The sequence below is a fragment of the Asparagus officinalis genome, chromosome 1, assembly GCF_001876935.1.
Source record: "Asparagus officinalis chromosome 1, Aspof.V1, whole genome shotgun sequence".
Taxonomy (NCBI): Eukaryota; Viridiplantae; Streptophyta; class Magnoliopsida; order Asparagales; family Asparagaceae; genus Asparagus; species Asparagus officinalis.
The window spans coordinates 82,041,639-82,065,073 of NC_033794.1; the positions used below are offsets into that span (position 1 = coordinate 82,041,639).

Sequence of the window (23,435 nt, forward strand, 5' to 3'; positions counted from 1 at the left end):
GCGAGACAGTAAAGACTGTCTCGCACGGCGAGACAGTCAAGTCTGTCTCGCGTGCGAGATAGTAAAGACTGTCTCGCGTGCGAGACAGCCCATACTTGTGTTCTTCTGCCTTTTTGAGCTGTATTCGGATATTTCTCAGCATTTTTTGACGCCTACAACGATTAGGGAGATCAATCTAGTGATGTGTAGTAAGGGACATTTTCAATTCATATCACCCTGTACTTGACTTTTATTTCGGCATGCACTTATTTTGTATACTGTGATGTTTATGTTTTTGGATGTTACTACTAGTATTTGCCTTGAGGACAATGCCAAGTCTAGGTGTGGGGTGGGAACCAGTTAGCTATTTTCTTTTATTTTGCTTTAATTCTTCAATTTTCAATTGGTATTTTCCTTTTGCTTTTATTAATTTTTAGTTAGTATTTAAAATTTTTTAATTACCAATTTGATGGAGTTAATCAATAATTGATCTACCTGATAAACTTTAAATTTTCTAATTCTTAGTTAGTTTTATACTCAAGTTAACCTTTAATGACAACTCCAAGTAAATTTATTAAGAAATAATTTTTAAAGTAGTATACATTACTATAGTCCAACTTAGACTTGTAATTAAAATAACAAAATTATCGCATGCTTAGCTTAAAGTGGAAAATATTATATGAAGTTACTTAATCTAATATTTCTTTCAAGATATATATATATATATATATATATATATATATACATTATATAATATATGTTATTAAAATATTATATAATATTGTAATATATAATTTATAGTATTCCAAATCCCAAAATATTGATGAAACAAACAAAATTTTAGAGATCCCAAAACCCCCAAAAAAATTTATGGATTTCAAATTCTATGGTGAAATCCATATCCATAATTTTTGGGATTTGAAACAAACACCCCCTTAATTGTCTCCGTCTGTTGAAAAAACTGATGCACGTGGACAACGACATCCGAAGGTAACTAATAAACAAATAGCACAGATGCGTGCCACTGCCATCATCAGAAGTAAAGGAAAACTCTTCAGGGACCCTAAAATAGGGGACCCCTGAGAGAACAGGTGAGGTGTTAATCTATGAGGGTTTGATATACTGTTCATAAACAGTACATCAAACTCCAAAAGACAGTAGATTAATTCACCAGTTAATTAATTCATCACCAGCAAACAATTTTGCTCTTCTATGGGCACACGTCATCATCCGCATACTTGCAAACCAAGGCACCTCAGCAGTGGACCCCAGCCGTTGAGACGCATTCTACTCAATGATTGTGCCTCGTCTAAAGTTTACTTGAACAGCACAGCGATGACAGCACATGAGCCGTATTAATTACGGAAACACCCCTGGAGCAGTCCCAACGCTTGGGTCAGCAGAACGTCGTTGTGTTTTTCTCGAGCGAGCTGCAATCATAAACTTGGGGCAAATAGAAAATGGTCGCACATACGTCAGCAGTTACGTAATCAGGCGGGCATCTCCAGAAAGAGAACGTGGCCACTTCCATGGCCCAGGCAAGGAAAGGAAAAAAAATAAAAAATAAAATAAAAACAACTGGCGTGTAGGCTTATCAATTCAAACTTTGATCCCCTAAATTGAAGTGGTATAATTGAACTCTCCCGTTGTATCCCTCCACTCTTCATCATCCCACTTTGCTTTTCAACCTCGATCAAAGCAAAACATGAGCAGACAAGTTCCTACCGCAAATGGCCTAGGTGATAACAGGCCTCACTTCGTGTTGGTCCCTCTTATGGCCCAAGGCCATATGATACCTATGATCGACATGGCCCATCTCATCGCGGGCCGTGGAGCGGTGGTCAGCTTTATTACCACCCCCGTTAATGCGGCCCGAATCAGGCCCGTTATAGATAGGGTCGAGGCTGAAGGCCTGCCAATCCGATTTGTCGAGCTCGAGTTTCCTTGGGCCAGGGGGGGCCTGCCCGAAGGCTGTGAGAACGTCGACCTCGTCCCTTCGACAGATCTATACAAGCCATTTTTCAACGCATTACGTTTTCTTGCGGAGCCATTGGAGATTTTTCTTCGGGAAGTGAAGCCTAGTCCTAGTTGTATGATCGTCGACTATTGCAACCCGTGGACTTCAGAGGTTGCTCAGAAGTTGAATATACCGAGGGTTATCTTTCATGGGCCGTCATGCTTGTTTCTTTTTAGCGTTCACAATATTCGTATAAAGAAGGTGTACGACGGTGTAGGCGATTTTGAGCCCGTAGTCGTGCCGGACTTGGCCCAACGGGTCGAAATAACGAAAGCCCAAGCACCAGGCTGGTTTGCTGCTTGGCCCGAGTGGGACGACCTCCGCTGCAGCGCCATAGAAGCGGAAGCGTCAGCGGATTGGCGTTGCGGTAAATACTTTCATACGAGTTAGAGTCTGAATATCTGTCGAAAAGGTCAAAGAGCTACATCGCCGACCGACCAAGTCTGGCCCATTGCTGACCGCTCAGTTCTGCCATACAAAGACGCAGCCCAGTGAGGCCGGCAGGGGTGAGGAAATCGGCTGTCGACGAGCATCAGGTGATCAGTTGGTTGGACTCTATGGAGTCGAACTCCGTTGTATACGTCAGCTTCGGGAGCCTTGTGCGCGTGAAAGCGCCTCAGCTTATCGAGATAGGATCCGGACTAGAAGCATCGAATCGTCCGTTCATCTGGGTGGTGAAGGACACGTGTCCAGAAATCGAGAAGTGGATGTCAGAGGGATTCAAGGAGAGGACGAAAGAGAGGAGTCTTATCATTACAGGGTGGGCGCCGCAAGTCGTTATTCTGTCTCACCCCTCGATCGGAGGTTTCGTAACGCATTGCGGATGGAATTCGACGCTGGAGGCGATATCCACAGGAGTACCGCTGATCACATGGCCTTTTTTTGCGGATCAGTTCCTTAATGAAAAGTTAGTCGTTGAAGTACTTAAAACTGGCATCCCTGTTGGGGTTAAAATACCATATTACCATCCAAAAGCGGATGATGTGTTGGTGAAGAGAGAAGACATGGAGAAGGCTATTTCAAATTTGATTAATGGAAGTGAAGAATGCAAGGAAAGATGGGAGAGAGTTAAAATGTACGCAAAAATGGCTCAAAAAGCAATGGAAGAAGGAGGATCTTCATATAATAACTTGACCCTCTTATTTGAATATGTTCTGGAGAGTTCGAAAGGAGGAATAGCTTGATAAACCGTTGCATGTGTGTAATGCTATATTAGTGTTATATGCCCTTAAACACCCAATACATTTTTATTGAATATTAATTAAGTTTTATTGCTGCACATGTTGTTTGGGTATCTTTTATATAATTGTTATATTATCCTTAGAAATTATTTTGTTAGGTTATACATTGTGATGGTCACTTGCTTGGAGATATGATCTAATTCGTAGGGTTTTTAAATTTGTGCTTAACCTAAGTAAATGATGGCTTGGTTATAACATGTTATTATGCATGACAACGACATATGAGATGTGATGGTTGATCTTAGCTATCGGGAATGAAGATTCCCCAGATGTATGTCATAAGCACATATTTGGTATGTGTAGCACAAGACCTTATTTAGATTCTCTAGGACGAGTCACCTAAGAGAGAGAGAATTTGAATTGTTACGTGACCTCTTAGACATGATGATATTATCATTTTTGATTTGATAATTTAGTATACTTTGGTGTGATGGTTAAGCTTGTTTTACAAGTGCTATACAACCTGAAATATTAGGTTATTAGATTTCATTTACAGTTTGTTTGGTAACCAATATTTTATTTCAAATACTGTAATTGGCCCAAACCCATTAACCTTTTAAACCCATAATAGCACTTAGAATTCTAATTCCCTAGCTATACCGTGTCATTTACAATTCCGCTATTTTGTTTTCTTGACCCGCAATTTGTTTCTTTTCTCGACCCGCGATCTCTCTCTCTCTCTCTCTCCCCACTTCATCTCTCATTCGCTCTCTCACCAGTTCCATCAAACCCTAGCTCGTGAATCCAAGCGGCGATGATAATCCAACTGGCGATGACGCTCCAAACGGTGACGGCTCACAAGCACTAATCTCACCTTCGGCAACGACGATAATACAACGGTGAGATCCTCCGATCCTCTATCTCCAGTTGATGATATCGTCGAGAAACTCTTCTCTTTACGTCAAATTTTCATTGAAATCCCATCGGAATCACGCCGGAGTTTTCCAAGACCTCTCGCCATGAATCCAGAATAGTAAGTCCCGTCGATCCCTGAGTTTTCAAGTGTTTTCGTGCAATTTAGGTCAAAATATTTACGTCAAAATATTGTTTAGTGACAAATGAACTACCGAAGCGAATATGACTGAATAGTTATTCGAACAATTATCGAACTATTTGTTAATTATTTGGTTCATTTCCACCCCTACCCTTGACACCCTGTTGAACTCATTCTTGTCAAGAGTACAAAACAAGGCATTCATTGTTTTAGAATACAAATTTACATTGTTCCTTTGAGATGTAGTCCATTCAGTGAAAGGAGTAGTTGGCTTCTCGTATTTTGCTTCCAGAATGTTCCAAAGTTCGTAGCCAATTGATTGGAGATAAATCCTCATCCGACACTTCCAATAGTTGTAATTTAGTCCATCGAACATTGGTGGACGATTGGTAGAGTGTCCTTCCTTGAATTTTGAGTTTGAGTCAAAAATTAAATGCCATTTCTTCAACCTTGCTATGATACCCAATGTAGGATCTGATCCAATCACACTAAAACACTAGGGGGTGAATAGTGTTCTATTAAAAATTAATGCAAAGAATATTATTATTTGCAAAGAAATAGCACAATCAAAGAAAATAACAATCACAAACACATAATTTTATACTGGTTCCACCTTCCAGGTGTACATCCAGTCCTTAAGCAAATCCTACTTGAGAGTTTCACTATGATTTTGAAAAACTTACAAAAGTAAAACATCAAACCTAACCAATTTGTAAGTCCCTACAAATTGCATCCAATCTCTTCACCAAGAGATTACACCTCTCACACCTGAGTGAACACTTGTTTTGATACAACTTGATTCCTATAAGCCTTTATAGTATTGTGATGTGTAGCAGTGGCTAGGAATGTTTTGAATCTCTAAAAATTACCTATCTTGATTGTATATTGAATGAGGATATATTAAAGGCAAAATCAGAAAATGATTTTTCTCAACACTTAGTGAAAATCTAAATTTTTTTTTTGAAATATGCACAAAACTTGAGAATTTGACTGCTGATCTTAAAATTTTTAATCCAGGGAACTAACCCAATGATCAACCTCTAGAAATAAATTACATACAGGAAAGACCAAAAGAAGAAGAAGTGAATGAGTCAGATCTTACTTTTGAGGAAATCTTTGGTGAGGAGTTGAAGATCTTAGAAAAATCAAATCAGGTATTTCAGAATGAGAAAACTGTTTTAAATACATGCTTCTTTAACCAAACTTTTGAAGAACTCTTTGTTGATGAATTTAGATTCTTGGAAAATAAACAACAACTAAATTTTTATACCTCAACCATGAATCTTGGTGTTGAGGAAATTTTTAAAGAAAAATTGGTTGTTAGAGGTCAAACCTTCATAAAAAGGAAAAAAGACATGAAAAAAATTCTGAAAAAAAAGAAGAATTAATTTTTGATTTTATCCTCCTCATACCAAAGATAATTGTAGATTTGTATCATCATTGTTATAGGTCGACCGAACAAATATAAGTACTTTATTTTTTATATGTTTTACTTTGTGCATCATAGAGTTTGCATTGGGGACAATACAAAATTTAGGTGTAAGGGCGGGGACTAGTTATTTTTTCTCTTTATTTTTTATTTCATTTCTCTTCTTTCTATGTCAGAATTTTTATTCCTTTTCTCTTCTTTTTATGTCATAATTATTTAAATAAAAAAATATTGTCATTTACCACATTAATAGGTTAATTAATAATTGATCTATTTGATAAATTTAAAATTTCATAATTCCTAGTTAGTTTTATACTCAAGTTCATCTTTTATGATAACTCTAAATAAATCTCTTAAGAAATGATTCTCAAAATAGTATATTTTACTTAAGTCTTAACTTAGACTTTTAATTAAAGTAATGAATTTTTTTTTGCATGCTTAACTTAAAGTAGAAAATAATTTTTCAAGATGTCTTAATCTAAGTATTTTTAAATTATATATTTATATATATATATATATATAATGTATATATATATATATATTATATATACTACTATTATATTATTTTTAATTAAAAATATAGTAATATATAATATAGTATATTTATATTATATATATATATATATATACTAACTTTAATATATTATATATATATACTATATATATATATATATATATATAATTAATATATATATATAATACATATATAATATATATGACATAATATTATGGGTAAAGCTTGGTACCAACACAAAAAAGTTAATGCTTGGTAGTGAGGTGCTCATATCTCCTCCACCTCATTGCAAAATGCGACCACATTCAGATGGATAATGAGTGGATGAGGTGTGACACATCCACTAACGCAAGCTAAATTTTGTGGCTTGGTACCAAGCCGTACCCATCTCTCTCTCTCTTTCTATATATGTATATTATGCTTAATATTATATCTATAGTGAGTAATATATATATATATATAAGTATATATATATATAGGATGAGAGTAGAGAGAGAGAGAGAGGAGACGAGAGAGAGAGAGAGAAGAAATACTGTGGTCGTAGCGACTGGCAGCCTCACTTTTTTGGTGCCCTGGCACGGGACGTTTTATTTGAAAATTCCATTAGCCGATCTCTTTCGGACCACAAAAGCAAATCTCAGGTAGCTCAAAAATCCAGAATGATTCCTCTAAATCTCTCAAGCTTCCAAATGCTCTCTACTTCTACAGCTCTCCTCCCCATCCCCGATTTATCCCGCCCTCTCTCACCCTTCAAATCCTCGACTCTCACTCTCTAGTTCTTATCAGCGATTAACTAACCCCCCTTCAAAATCCTCAACCCTTCCCCCCGATTCAGAACCACGAACCGTGACCAAGAGAGGGCGGAACAGCTCCTTCGACACGCAGATTTGCGCTCAGTCTCAGCGATTAACCATCTCTCGCCCTTTTTATGAAACCACTTCATCCCTCTCCCCCTTCCCCCAATTCGACCACGAAACCGCCGACCACGAGATCTGGACAGCTACTTCGACCACGAGATCTGGACAGCTCCTCTCGACTCCTCCGACGCGAGCACCGACCACTCTCTTTGAATCGGTTCTCAGGTGAAATCCCCGTTCTTTGATTGCCTATTTTTGCTAATTTAGCTTTTTTTTACCTCCAAAATGATCATATAACAGTCATAGGTTATTAATTTAGCATAAAAGTTTGGATTTGTGGGTCTTGCTTAGTTTGTGAACTTATTAATTTGTTACCAAATAAAAATTTAAGAGAGATGCACTGCTTCCAAAATGATTATATTACAGTCATAGGTATCAACAGAAACATTGAAGAGTTAAATTGAAGAGTTAAATAAGTACTTTATTAATTCTCTGGATTGCGATGAATTTCTACCTGGAAATGCTTCTGAAGAGAGATGCACTGCTTCCATTCTTGGGGAGCTGATTTCAGCACTTACGTTCAAACAAGAAGATACTTCGTCTTGTGGCTTCACAGATACCTCTGACCACATTGTCTCAGATGGTGATATGGTTAAAACAAATGAAAAATCTCAGGTCAATTATTCTAGAAGCTGATAATCATAGGTTTCATTTGATCTCATTTAGTTATGCACAACTTATTGTTACTCTATGTAAATTATTAATGTAAAGTGTGATTTTTACAATTTGTGTTTGAGCGAGTGAAAGAGAAGTTAATTGAATCTGCCACTACAACAAAGAAATTAAGAGAGTTTTTACTGTGATTTCTTTTTAAACCACAATTTTTTAGGCGGTCCATGGCAAGAAAGAGTTTTTACATTGTGAAGAAAGGTCGACGATGTAGAATTTTTAATAATTGGGAGGACTGTAAAAAGCAAGTTGATAAATACCCAAATGCCGCATATAAAGGGTATGCAATGTACGAAGAGGCTTTGGTTGAATGAGATAAACACAGCATCGCTTGTGATTCAGCATCCAACTCAAGGCATGTCCAAACACCTTTTTATGTCCCGACCCCTGATTCTGCATCGAGCTCAAGAACTACTATTTCCCCTATCTATGCTTTTGCATTAGGTTCAGTGTTTACAATATTAGTGTTTGTAGTATGTATCATTGTCGTATTTATTTTTTTCTATATTGCAAAAATTATGTGATTGTGAGAACTTATGTATCGAGTAACTTATGTGATTGTGAGATTGTGAGAACTTATGTATCTTGTGAGAACTTATATGATTGTGAGAACTTATGTATCTGGTGTGATTGTGAGAACTTATGTATCTTGTAAGTACATATTGTGTATTTGGTGTTATTGAGTTGTTGTTATGCATAGGTTAGTGCAAAAATTTGTTCTTACTTCTTCAACTATATATGTGATTGGGGGAGAGAGAGAGAGAGAGAAAATTACAGGGGCAAACAATACAGCTTCTGAGAGAAGAAAAAGATGAGGGTGGAACAAAAGGCAAAGAGAAGTGAGAAGTAAGAACAAATTTACACATGAGATTGAGCAGGTTCTGTAGTTATCTCCAGCAATGGTTAATTGTTAGCCACAAAGATATTGGATCACTCCACCAACAAATATTGTCTTAATTGTATCAGATGTGTTCTGAGGCTGCACTCTTGTACCTAAAGTAAACCACCAGAAGGCAGAAAAGTTTGAAATATCAATTTAAAGCAAGCAGTAATGTAGTACCGATGAATTGAAATTTTAAAGCCCCTTGGCAAATTAAAATCAGAAAGTGATATTAGATGACAACACCAGAGATGATAGTTCCATTGAAATGATTAAATAGAAGTATAGAAACACGACGCGTACTCTAATCACAACCGTTGCCAGCAAATTACACTAAAAGCACCTAGAATATCATTTAGACAGAATTTTGTTTCTTTACTTCTCATAGTGCAGAAACTTAAATTTACCTGTCTCAACTAGCTCCGTGCTCAAAAATTTTCAAGTACAACATGGAACTTGCATCCAAAATGGCTGCAAGTTGAACATGCAACACAAATGAACTAGACATCCTTCAACTCACAACAAAACTAAATCATAACTATCATACTATGAGAATTTATTTAAAATCTCAAATCACAATGTAAGGAGACAAAACAGTTAACAAGACAGAAATCTACGTTGGGCGATCAAAGATCAGTTTGAGTTAAACAATACAACCAAGACAATCAAAATGACACAGCAATAATAAGCTGTAAAACATCCAAGAAATCATAGAAATTATCCTTTGAGTTAAACAATACCACCTCTATCCAAATCTTATCATCTGATTTGTAGCCAATGTCAAAGACATGGATGAGCATGATACTTACGGCGCAACAAAATGCAAGCAATCATACGTACCGTTACCCATCAACAAAACAGAATCAGTCTTAACACAATCAGTCTTAATACATAAAATGTAGTAATACATTAGCAGCTACAAGACACAATCAGCAGCTACGAGACAGTGATGAGAGGTCTTGTACAAAATGCGCATCACTTGAATCAGTTCTGCTCATGGATTGCTTGAGGAGCCAAGGCAGAGTTGTGGATGAACCTGAGCTGATTGTGCTCTTTCCTGTGTTAGTGGTAGCGCTGTAAGAGAAACACATGCACAATCAAATAAATTGTTTGTTAAAAGTTAAAAACAGAGTAAATAAAGCGTTGTTAAAGATTGATACACAAAAATGCAAGCAATCATACGTACATTAATCATGAGATATGACTTTGTGAACAAACCAATACATCCACCACCCGTGCATATGTTTAGCTGCAAATTATATGACAAATTAATCATGAGATATGACTTTGTGCTATCAAGTTTCATAAACTTATATAGGGCTAAAACTGAATAGAAACGAAAATGGTACCTTTGCAAGTTAACTTTACAGCTAGTTCTATAATGCCCGAGTTTACCACATCTGCTACATATGCGTTTCTTCCTTTCTTTCTTTTCTTGTGTCTGTTCTAAACCTGACTGGATTCTAGTAGCATTGCGTGGATGATCTTTAGTCCTTGCAGGTCTATCAGGATCACAAACTGTTATCTGAGGAATGTTCTCTATTGTATGTGAAATGGGTGCGGAAGGTTGAGGAATATCCATCATTTGATCTTGAGTTTCTCCAACTTCTTCTTCAAGTGATTCCATGAAATTTGTTAGCACATCATCAAGTTGTTGCAACTTCTCTTCTGAATCAAATGCAAGCTCGAGCACATTATTGAATTTTGCTCTTAAAGCCCAAGATTTCAATAAATTAATCTTCTCTTCACAACTGGTGATGTTTCTTCCAAATACGATGTTGCCAACCCTAATGTTACGATGCCTTGCATGTATAGTCCAACGGTGTAGGATGTAGTGGTCGGGTAATGAATCCATTTGCCTAGCCATCATTAGCGATAATATATGTCTACATACAACACCATTAGTTTCAAACAAAGCACAAGTGCAACAGAACTGCATCTGACTGGATTGTTCATAAGTAACCACCTCCCATTTTCCTCTATCTGTAAACTTACAGACCTTGTATTCAACAATGTCCCCATCTTTTCTCAATTCTTCACAGAACTCTGTACCAAATCCTTTGAATTCAGTTTGAAACACATCAAACATATTGTGTGTATACATTTCTCCAGCTTGGACCTCAATTGGATGTCCAAGGAGCATGACCGGCTTTGTGTTCAGACTCTTAAAATCTTCATGGGCTTCACTTAAGCGACGATGAGTTACTGCTTTTTCATATTGTGTCACAAACTCGTGTAATTGAGTCTGTGAGTTAACATACCCATCAAAAAATGCATTAATACTTTCACTCCTTTGGCTCGATCTCATTCCAGCAAAAAAAGTGTCCTTCAGATAACACGGCACCCAGTGTTCTCTGCATTTGTAAACTGTTTGCAACCATCCCTCCCCTTCTTCATTTATATCAAACGTCTCTTTCATCTCAACCCAATATCCTTCACATTGTTCAATTGAAGAACTATTGCACCACAAGCCCCAATACCTTTGAAACTGTTCACCATAACGAGATACCAAAGTAGGCAAATGATCAATAATATGCTTTTGCATGTGCCAATAGCAATAACGATGTCTTGTCGTTGGAAACACTGAGTGAATAGCATTACACATTGCTCTATCCTGATCTGTTATAATAGCACCTGGTTCAATGCCGTGCATGCATTTCAGCCATTCTTCAAATAACCAAACAAAGGTATCTTCCTGTTCATCGGCTAATAATGCACAACCAAGTAAAGTGGACTGCCTATGGTGATTTACACCTGTAAATGGAGCAAATGGAAGACCGAACTTATTAGTTATGTATGTCACATCAAACACAATAACATCACTGAATTGCAAATAAGATGCTCTTGATCTTCCGTCGGCCCAGAAAACACTCCTCATTTGTCCACTACTGTCTACTTCTATTGCAAAATAAAATTCTGGACATTTGCTGTCATACTCTGAAAATGTCGAATGATAGATATGCATTCATGACCAATATTGTTGACTCTTTGGGTTCTGATATGATCAATGCACTGTTGTGATGTCACAAATTCACCGTCTCTTCCATTGGTTGCATTGATAACGTGAGAAATAGTGGAAGGAGGCATACCTTCTTCTCGCAGACTATCAATAAGTTTTTTACATCTTTGAGTCTTATAGAATTGTTGATGTGATCTGTGCATTTTTGCTTTGCCTGGACTACTCAACACATGATTTGTATGTTCTTCAACAAACCCCGTGATCTCCCACGATTTGTCCTCTAATAATTTAACTCGCATCATTGCCTTACATCCCACTCGGGTTTCTCGCCGAAGAGGGATCTCTATCTTGCCACTATTAGGTTTATAGCCCTCCTTATCATAAACAAACTTTCTGTCTACCACTTCTCTAGTCTTGCGAGAGTAATTCACAGTACTCTTCCTTATTCCAAAACCCATCAACAATGCATAAGAGTTATAATAGTTATAAGCTTCTTCATGACTATTAAACTTCATTCCTAGTAGTGGTTTAGGAGCATTTACAGTATTGACCGCAGTTTTACTTCCAATAACGCTTGATTCTCCCATTCCGAACTCTACACTATTTGAATTTGTTTCCTCCATTCCAAGCCCCTAAAGAAGAAAATAAATTTCAATGTAAAGCAAGGAATGAGATGATATAACTAGCATCAAAGCTTGTAAATAAACCCTGTTTCTACACTTTTCACTTTGTTCCAATTTTGTACATTTTTTCAAAGATACCCCTCATTAATTATGTATCCGACCAATTAATTGAGAGAACCATTGACAAATTTTAAATTTGATTAAGAACCGTTTATCTGCTAAAAGTTGATGCTACTTCAAACTAGTGAAAGTTGGAATAACCGTATACAAAGTAATGCCAACTTTAACAAGGTCAGTTAGATTGTGAGTTGATAGCAATAATTAATATTAATTTACAGATCGAGAGGCTACAAATGGTTAACTGTAGCTAGCTAGCTTCAAATTGTTTTCTTTTTAATCGATCATATAACTATCAGCGAGATCACGACCTATTTTTTTTTAAATTTTCATTTGGTAACAAATTAATAAGTTCACAAACTAAGCAAGACCCACAAATCCAAACTTTTATGCTAAATTAATAACCTATGACTGTTATATGATCATTTTGGAGGTAAAAAAGCTAAATTAGCAAAAATAGGCAATCAAAGAACGGGGATTTCACCTGAGAACCGATTCAAAGAGAGTGGTCGGTGCTCGTGTCGGAGGAGTCGAGAGGAGCTGTCCAGATCTCGTGGTCGAAGTAGCTGTCCAGATCTTGTGGTCGGCGGTTTCGTGGTCGAAACGGGGGAAGGGGGGAGAGGGATTGAAGGGGGGAGATGGGTTAATCGCTGGGAGAGCGGCAAATCTCGTGGTCGAAGGAGCTGTCCGCCTCTCTTGGTCGGCGGTTTCGTGGTCGAATCGGGGGAAGGGGGGAGAGGGATTGAAGGGGGAGATGGGTTAATCGCTGGGTGAGAGCTGAGGGATTGAAGGGGGGAGAGGGGATAATCGCTGGGGAGAGAGCTGGGAGAGAGCGATTTGGGGCTGAGGAGATTTGAGATCCATCGATTTTTTTTGGGTCACGAGATTGCTTTTGTGGCGGAAGAGACGGGGAAATTTTTCAAAAAACTCCCTGCAGCGCACAAAAAACGTGAGCTGCCAGCGTACCCACAGTATTCTTATATATATATATATATATATATATATATATATATAGACACACACACACACACACACATAAAAACTAACTTTGCAAAAGAAGAGTGCGAAAAATGGGCACAAAAAAGAACTCTTGAATTCTAGGTGATTCTATTTTATAAAGCCTAAGTTGACTGAGTAATTAAGCCCAAGTAGTATTTCTATACTTAATGAGCTAAGTGTAGGCTATAAAAATTGCCTTGACTGCAGAAGAACCTAAAAACTCGCCTGTACACTTGACTCGCCTGCCCGAGTCTTGTCTCCTAAAAAGTTGATTTCGCCAGATGAAAGAAACTCACCCGTGTAATTAACTCGCCAGCACGAGTCAGGATAACGCGATCGCTGAACTTGCCTGCATAAACAGGCAATCCGCTAGGCGACCAACAAATTCGCCTCAGTACTAGGCGGCTGCAATATCACGTACAAGGATGGGTTTTCCCATCTCCCGCGACGTGAAGAGGAGTACAGTGCTCTGAACCTCTCAAACAGTCACCCACAGTACAATAAGAGGCATGACATCTCTTAACAGTAGATGGTCACATTCCATGATTCAAGGGAGCGACCACGTCATCTCTCTCCTATTTAAGGGCCTCTCCTGGGTACAGGAAAGAGGTTTGTAGTTAATTGATTGATTTAATTAGTTAGCTAGACCATTAGCTCTCAACTCCCGGCGGAGTTGACGACTGGCTCTTTGCATTAATCTTACACTGTAGCATCTCCTCTAGCTTTCAGCCTTGATCACCATTAAGCTTGGAGGTCCAAACTTGATCAACACGAGCTTCTACTACGTACTAAAGCTCACATGCAACCTTGATCGGATCGTCGAAGGGAAGCAAACTCGTTGCGAGAACTGAGCGAGGCGTCCTATCGCTACCAAAGACTCCACGTTAAACAAGGAGGGCATTCCCTCCGCTTCTGTTGTAACTTTGATTCATTAGTTTGTAACAAGCTATTCTTATCAATACACTAAATCCTCACTTTGGGAAATTAATTTTTACACCTACAGAAGATGGTGACCATAGTGGGAGAAACTGTTTCCTCAATCGAAATGGTGGTAGCGTAGTTCGACAAGGTTGCTGTCGAGACGACCGTGGAGTCCCTTTTAATCGAGTTCGACCAGACCAAGTACGAAGAGTACTTTTTTTCCTTCTCCTCTAATAGCAGTGCATCCCGCAAACGCCACAGATTTGTGTGTAGGGTCCGACCCCAAGTGGTCGAGGCCTCCATGCCTGAGGACACTATCTTAGTCATGGCAGGGAGTCCTATCTCCCCCAAACCAATCAAGGCCGAGTGGAAGGCCAAGAATACAGGGCGAAAGGTCGCCAGATGGGTCACCAAACGACCCTCACAGGCCCCTTCTTCGGAAGAGACAGTTGTTCGCCTCGGCGCGGACCATGCCGTTATAGTTCGCGCAGACGCCCCTCTCTTTAGGAGAGCCCACCAATGGCGACGACAGGCTCTCGCCCGGCAAGAGGCCCAGGCCCTTACCTCTTATGACGGTCTGAATTACTACTCAGGCCTAAAGAATGCCAAGCGGAGATACAACCCTCCCAATGCTGATGGACTCATCAAATCTGGCGATCCCTCGCGCTCGGGCGAGCTTCACTTTGATCATAACACTTCTCGTTTCGGCGAGCCTGGTACCTCTGGAAAACCTGGCCACCCATGCGAACCAACCAGGATGGACGAACCCACCAAGCTAGGTGGGCTTCGTTTCTCGGGTCATACTCCTGATTCAAGTAAACTTCCCAAATCAGGTGAGCTTGTTCGAACAAGCGAGCCAGAGAAGAAAGACGAACCCCATCAGGTCCGCCTGACGGACAGACTTTGCATGTGAACCAGACTTGGTGAAGCGGTAGGTGAAATCCATCAAGCCCGCCTGAATGCACGAACGGTTGAAACTCGTCAAGCCCGACTTCAACATTTAACCGTTCCACCCAGTGCACTCAAGGGAGTTCATTCAAAACTCTCCCATGCAATCACATGCATAGCCCTCTGATCCTGGGGGTAGCCACCAGTGACCTGCGGGAGATCTCCGGGATCATCTAGCCTGCAAGCACACCATCCGTGAGGCGAATCCTCAGTGTCACTGCGAAAGGCTTATCCAATCGGTAATCACTGACTGCCGATGTGTGGGAACGACGAGACCTTCGGTGTTCGAGAGGCTTACTCCATAGGCTCCCAGGCCGAAATCTTCCCGTCGAAGGCATAACCGCCAAACGAGGTGCGTCGTTGACGATTTGGAGCTCCCGGCTGCTATAGTTAACATGATGAGAAAGGGTAAAACTGTGCTCCTGGATTCCCCAAACTAGGATTCTTTCATGGGGCCTAACAACCCGCTCGTGCAGCGTGAGCACGATGGTATATTCTTACGTACCTGTACTCGTACAGGGGCGACCCAACCGCTGGATTATGCACTCTTAGTGTCTCCTTCGAGTGGCGAAGATGAGGTTTGCTTAGTAGGCAGCCACATCTCAGACCTCGCACTCGATTCAAGACATATTAGTGAGGGTACACATGGTGGAAACCGTGGAGGATCAAACAATTCCCAAAAAGTTTGAAGAACACCAAGCTGCCATTGAATCCATAAAGGATATATTGGAACAACTTCTAAACAAGAAGAAAAAGAAGAAAAGGGCCACCCGCACTCCGCGGAAGCCAGCAGGAGACAGGGAATGGGGACCCACTCCTAATTAGACGACTGAACTAGAAGATAACACTGATCCCCATTCGGATCACTTTTCAAAGTCGTCGGCAGGGACACAGTCCATACCCTATCGAGTGGGAAATAGTCCCCTACCCAGGAAAGTTCGATCCTATCAGTTTGGTACAATTTGATGGCAAGGGTTCTCCCTCATAGCACATCTACTACTTCATGTCTCAAACTATATTCCTCACAGGAAACAACGCCATACTCACTCGGTTGTTCATCGGCACCCTCAAAGGAGTAGCATTCGAATGGTTCCGCAAGTTAGAACCAAGCTCTATTACATCATGGGCCGACATGGAAAGACTCTTCCTGGCCCACTTCTTTGATGATGACACAGAGGTGTCGATGGCTACCCTCCTCGCTGAAAAGCAAAAGAAGTCAGAGTCGGTCAACGACTTCGTAAAGAGGTTCAGGAATCGGTCAGTTCATTGTTGAGACCAAGTTTCCGAAGCCACACTGATCGAGATGTGCCGCAATAATCTTTCGATCCACATTATGTCCAAGGTTGGCATGGTAGAAACCCGAACCTAGAAGAAACTCGTTCGCCAGGGTGAGCAAGTTGAGAATATGATCAAAAGGCTGGAGGCTGAGAAGCCTCACCCCAAAAAGGGAGCTGCAGAACCGAACGCACCCAAGAATTCTCCTCGATCAAGAGGAAAGGAGATCATGGTGGTTGACTCCACTACGGCACCCAAACCAGCCCAAAGGCCGAAGCCTAAGCCATTCGAGCAGCGCCCTCCCAGGCAATACGACTTCAAGGAGGACCAAGTAGTAGCAACCTTCGACACTCTTCTTAAAGAGCAACATGATTAAGTTACCGAAAGTCACCAAGCCTGAAGAGGTGAATAAGACCGGCAACCCGAGCTACTGTGCATACTATAGATTCCTCGGCCACCACACCTCCAAATGCTATATCCTCAAAGATAAGCTATAAGACCTCTACGATGCAGGGGTCCTAAAAAAGGAGAAAGTGTAAAAGAAGGTGACCACGAACATGATCACCTTGAGTTTCGAAACAGACCTCTTGGAAATTCAGGTGCCGGCGGGGTTGGTTCCTATCCCCAAAGCGATGCTAAAGATTACTAATGAGGATCCTTACAATCAACGGGGAAAAGGCTTAGTATCGCAGATTTTGCCATCAGGACAGGTGATGTGGGTCCACCCAGACCTTCTCAGTGATGAGCAGTGGGTTTCAAAGTCTTCAAGGAAGACCAAAGGTAAGCCCTGCAATGCCATCTCCGCTATCCTAGAGGAAGACAAAGCAGGGGTAACAGACCTCACCGACTTTGACGAAGAGGCTGTCGCTTTGGCCACTAGAGCGGGAAGGGAATTCGCCAAGAGCTACCCTTCAAGGACAGAGGACTCGTCAGGTCCCTCCACGGGGCCAAATGCAATAGCCCGTCCAAATCCCGAAGGACCAAGCTCGAGTAGTCAACCCTTTCGATTCAACATGCTCGCACAGTTGAAAAACATTCCTGCCACAATCACCATGTATGAACTCCTGCGATTGTCCAGATCTACTCGAGAAGCTCTACAAGAGGCGCTAGCCGACTTGAAAGCTTTCGCCACACACTTCTCACCTACTAGGGAGGAAGAAACGGGAAGGAAATGTTTACAATGTTGTCAGGCCACTGAACAACGGGTCCCTGTATCACATTCAACCCCGAAGACATGCTGATCAAAAGCACGTCCCATGATCGACCCTTATACTTCACAGGGTACATCAGTTCCTCCAAAGTAGATCGGATCCAATTTGACCCAGGATCCGCACTGAGCATTATCCCCCTGAATCTTATCAAGCACATGGGGGTACCTCAGAGGCGTTTGTCCGCGACGACCACGACCATCTTTGGCTTTAACGCCACAGGGACCCGACCGCTTGGAAAGATACATCTAAAGTGTCGTATAGGCGACATGAAGACGGAGGTGACTTGTTACGTCATCGATGTTGAACCTTCCTACAATGTGCTATTAGGACGGTCATGGATCCACAACAACCGCATAGTCCCTTACAAGCTACATCAATGCCTAAAGTACGCGGACGACTACGATCGGGTAAAAATGGTGGTTGCCGATAAATAACCCTTCAAGGGAGTCGAGAACTACTTCACGGATTCCCTACTCTACCAAGACCTCGATGAACCACCGATCGAGGAACTCGAGAGCGACAGTGAAGCAGATAACGAACCCGAATACGGCGACAGCCTTATCCTGAACGATTTTGAACCAATTGTAATCGGCTACGAAAGCCATGATGTAACCAACGCCGATCAGGCGGAAGAGATTATCTTGAATGAAAAGTTTGACTTTGTTTACTTGTCGTCTTATCCAAAATCTGATGATGACAGGTCCGATGATTCAATTTCAGGATTGTACAACTCTTCCTTACACTTGTCTGTGTGTTCATCGTATGTTACAAGAAGACAGATGATCGAGTCGTCGCAGGCTGTGTTCATCATGCCTGCCCAGAATAATTACCAGAAGGATATTATCTTTGGAAGAATCGACCATTCCTTGCACACGTTATGGGATGAATCCGAAGAAGAGGATCCCGCCCCCTATTTTCGCAATATAGTCAAACGGCGAAGCGCATGATGAGGGACATGGGCTATGACTTCACTCGTCAAGAGGGTCTGAACTACGACAAAGGATGGAAGACGATCGTTCGATCTACCTACGTGCCTAAAGGAAGGCCCTCAAACTACTTTAGCAAGACTCGAAGAGGCTTGCGTTACACCTCCTCCTCATCAGAGTTGTTCTGCAACTTCAGCAAAGACTCCGATGACTCCCATTCAGATGATCAATCATCAACATCCTCGGCATGGGACTCAGATGTTAGTGTAGGAGACTTGTTCAAAGATCTCATAGTCAACATGACTGTGACTGATTCCGCCAAAATGGCAGAGGATGAACCGGTCCCGCTTTATGATGAAGCATGGGACCACCATATCAGTGTTCAGTGGAACAGTCGCTTCGAGCAGCGCGAGCCACCCACCGAGGATGAAATTCTCTGGATAAACATGGGCGATGAGGCTAACCCCAAGCCCATATTTATCAGTGGTAGCTTACCTCCTCAAGAAAAGGAAGATCTTATATCCCTCATATGGGAATATATCGATATCTTCGCATGGAATTATGAGGACATGCCCGGCCTTGATCCTCAGATCGCCATGCATCACCTCAACATTAGCTCAGATGCCAAACCTGTCAAACAGCAGCAAAGATGGTTTCATCCAAAAATCATGGAGGCGATCAAAGCCGAAGTGAAGAAGATAATCGAATCCGGCTTCATCAGAGAGGAACAACACCCTGACTGGGTAGTCAACATTGTTCCGGTCCTAAAAAAGAATAGCAAGATCTGTATCTGCATCGACTTCAGAAACCTCAACGCAGCCTGTCCAAAGGACAAGTTTGCTCTGCCCATCACGGATATCATCATTGATAACACGTGCGGGTTTGAGAGAATATCCTTTATGGATGGATTCTCAGGTTATAATCAAATCAAGATGCACCCTGATGATGAGAAACACACCTCATTCTGAACTCCGATGGGGGTGTACTGCTACATGGTTATACCTTTCGGACTCAAAAACACCGGCGCAACCTATCAGCATGCCATGAGCATAATTTTTTGGGAATATCTATAGAAAACAGTCGAATGCTATGTGGACGATCTGATCGTAAAAAGTCGTAGCAAAGACAACCACCTCCAAGACCTAAGAGTGATGTTCAAACTTATGCGATCTCATCAGCTCAAGATTATCCAATGAAATCATTCTTAGGAATGTCTAGCGAAAAATTCCTTGGATTCGTCGTCATGACGAAGGGAATTCGCATCGACCCCGATAAGGTACGAGCTATCCAAGAGCTTCAACCACCCCGGAACCTCAAGGAATTAAGGGGCCTCCAGGGACAGTTGGCTTACATCCAAAGTTTCATCTCAAACTTTTCGGGTAAGTGCCAACCCTACTCCAAACTGATGAAAAAAGGCGTCTCCTTTGTATGGAACGAGCCCTGCCAACGAGCGTTCGAGGAGATTAAAGCTTATCTCTCGAACCCACCTGTCTTGGCGGCTCCAATCTCACGAAAACCATTCCTAATCTACATACAGGCCATGGAGCATTCCTAATCTACATACGCGCCGTAAGGTTCTACTATGACTCAATCTCAAAAGCCTTGTATCGTAGGTCGTATGATGGTATACTGCTTCGATATATTTCAAAGACAAAATACCAAGAAGTTTTATGCAAAGCCCATGACGACACTTGTGGGGCTCACCAATCCGTACCTAAGCTCTAGGATCGTGTACGGAGGATAGGCTACTATTGGCCCGAAATGGTCAGTGATGCAATCGCTTACGCCAAACGTTGCCACACGTGTCAAATCCATGCCAATTATATGCACCGACCGCCCGAAGACTTGCATCCGACAGCAGCTTCATGGTCGTTCGAGGCGTGGGGAATGGATATCATCGGACCGATATCCCCACCATCAACAAGGGGTCACTGCTTAATCTTTGCGATCACCTACTATTTCTCCAAATGGGTTGAAACTGTCCCACTAAGGGAGGTTAAGACCAATGACGTGATTAGATTCATCAAGCATCATGTCATATACCGATACGACATCCCTAGGCGTATCATTCATGACAACGACATATAGTTCGTTAGTCACGCATTCACCCGGTTTTGTGACAAGTTCAGAATGTAGAACCTTTCCTCCATGGCTTATAATCCCTCAGCAAATGATTTACCTGAGGCCTTCAACAAAACGATCATCAAGATCTTGACTTAGCTTACCTCCAATAGCAAGCGCGATTAGAATGAGAAGCTTGGCGAAAGTTTATGGGCGTATCGCACGATGGTTCGCACACTAATCGGAACTACGCCTTACTCACTGGTATATGGCTGCGAGGCCGTGTTACCTTTGGAAATTCAGATTCCGTCCCTTCGCGTCGCCCTCACAGTAGGAATGACGATAGAGGATAATCATCAGCGGCGTCTTGCGGAACTCGAAGCACTGGACGAGAAGCAACTTGAAGCTCAATAGCACATTGAGTTCTACCAAGCCCGAATGGCCAAAGCTTTCGACTAGAAAGTCAAACACCGATCCTTCAAGGAAGGAGAGTTGGTCCTCACTGTTCGACGACCAATGATTCTTAACTCCAAGAAGAAGGGCAAATTCCAACCCAAATGTGAAGGACTGTTCGTGATAGAGACAGTCTATTCGAATGGAGCTTATCGCCTCGTCAAACCAAATGGGGATAAGATCATGATGCCTATCAACAGCAAATTCCTGAAGAAGTACTACCCTTAGTCCTTCATTAACTCCTTTCAACTCCTACTGTTATACGAGTCTAAACTGCTCTCTTATCCTCTAACAGGTACATGAGGCTAAATTGTTCCTACCTCATATACTCCAACATATACACGAGTATGAGACGTTTCTTATGGGAAACCCCCAGAGGATACTACATGTAATATTCCTAGGGATAACCCAAACCCCCACTCGGTCAAACCATCTTACAGTTATGACCAAAACCAACTATCAAGTTAACTATTCACCTCTAATAGTCTCCTCCAAATTTCCCCTGTCAATCCTCTCTAATAGGACGATGGGACAAATTCTCACCGTTATGTTAATCATTACCTCTGACAAAATTGACCTACTAATCCTCTCCAATAGGATGATAAGCCCACAGAGTTGCTCAAATCACAACAAGCGATCCCGTCATGTTAACATCTACACCTTTGACGATATCAACTTATCAATCCTCTCCTATAGGATGATAGGTCCTCATAGTTATTCTGATCGTAACGAGATTCTATCATGTTAATGATCACCTCTGATAGCTGGCCCCGTCACTCCTACGAATGACATTACCCAAGTAGTAACCTACCATGTGATGTGTTGCTACCCCGGTCGATCGTCATACTCATACGTCCCTAAACAACCCGACCTATCCCAATCGCTCTAATATTTGTTTAGAACGATCGATGGGTAGTAGCCCACTATGCGACGGCTCCTACAACAATTAATTGTCACACTCCTACATCCCTGAATGATTCGATTATCTCTACACCGTCATTCCCCTGAGTGACGTTGACATCGAAAAGTGTATAGCAAGTTTGTAGTCACCCAAACACCGGATGTCAACCACACGGTCTGAGAGAGACTACTTCAGATTTGCATAAATACCACAGCCTTGGTCGATGAGGGAAATCACCTGCTTTACGACATTCTCCAATCCTCGGACATGAGTCTGCAGACTAACGGAGTCTGAGGGATTAGACCCCTAGCCGCGGTCAGGTGCGACGACCGAAGAAATTTCTGGGTGAGACTTTACTCCTGGCTGATGGACAAACCACGAAGCGGGTACGGCCGTGGGTTCGGGCTCAGGCCCCGGCCCCTCCATGTTCGGAGTCCCATCTAGAGATCACAAAAGAGATCAAAATCGTGAACTCATCGCGTTCATGCGTCTTTTAACTGGCCAAGAGGTTTAGAAATACTAATACCTCTAGCAGCACCTTTGGTCCCGCCAGCAGAGGCGGTCCCAGTGGCAGCAGAGGAAGGGACGTTCCTCCCCCTTTTCTTTGAGACGGGTACCTTGGTTCGCGGCGCCATCCTGAATGCAAGGGAAACGATGAACACTATGGCCTCTCCAACGAGAAAGGAAGACTATATAACGAACGGGAAGCGGTTCGGAATCCCGTGTGAGCGGTTGAGATCTGACGGTTTAAAACACGATCTCTAGCCAACGGCTCAGATCGGGCATGAAAGACGAAGAGCCTCCATCATGCCGCCTTTAATGTGGAGCGACGTGCCCATGTTGTCTTAGTTGGCGAGCACATAAGGCCACGAACTGACACGTGGTTCACCCGACTCAGAGTTTGCCTATGACTCTGTTGCTCCCTGCAATTAGAGTTCACCTATGGCTTGAACTTACCCTACAATTTGAGTTCGCCTATGGCCTGAACTCACCCTGCGATTGGGGTTCACCTACGGCTTGAACTCGCTTATTTTAAGCCCATCTGTGGTTTGAATCAATTCGATTCAAGCCAGTTAGACGGTCCAAGCATGTCTACGGAAAACTCACAGAAAAATACGAGTGCTGGGTAATAAGAGGTAACATTAACGAGGGGGATTATATGCAACAAACACATTTGGAAACCAAGAAAGCATAATTTCATCCATCAACCAGTTCTAGGACAATACATTTGAACAAAGTTAGAACCCCACAATCAGAGGAGTCGTAACGTCACACTGTAAACAAAATGAAATGAAATGCCTTAACACTACCCCCAACCATAAGAACCTAATCAAGCAAGCTGAAGAATGCAAGCTCCGCTTTAGCAGCAGCCACCCTCCTTGCGTGGTCCACCCAAGCCTC

At 41.7% G+C, this 23,435-nt stretch overlaps 1 protein-coding gene and 1 pseudogene across 1 annotated transcript; one reads left to right on the forward strand and one right to left on the reverse strand.

Moving 5' to 3' along the window:
- LOC109826708 lies at nucleotides 918-3,275 on the forward strand (annotated as a pseudogene).
- On the reverse strand, nucleotides 9,546-12,137 carry LOC109843018 (protein FAR1-RELATED SEQUENCE 4-like). Its single transcript, XM_020411950.1, has 3 exons — nucleotides 11,835-12,137; nucleotides 9,827-9,927; nucleotides 9,546-9,714 (listed from the first exon to the last, which is right to left on the reverse strand). Exons 1-3 carry the CDS (start codon nucleotides 12,112-12,114, stop codon nucleotides 9,703-9,705), a joined length of 393 nt encoding a protein of 130 aa, XP_020267539.1. The 5' UTR covers nucleotides 12,115-12,137; the 3' UTR covers nucleotides 9,546-9,702.

Bases quoted from the DNA above. Each gene is read 5' to 3' on its own strand.
- LOC109843018 (XM_020411950.1), bottom strand. From the start codon at position 12,114: ATGAAGTTTAATAGTCATGAAGAAGCTTATAACTATTATAACTCTTAT. The intron at 9,928-11,834 runs ATCATGTGTTGA...TTGATAGCACAA, and splicing joins GTTTGTTGAAGAACATACAA to AGTCATATCTCATGATTAAT.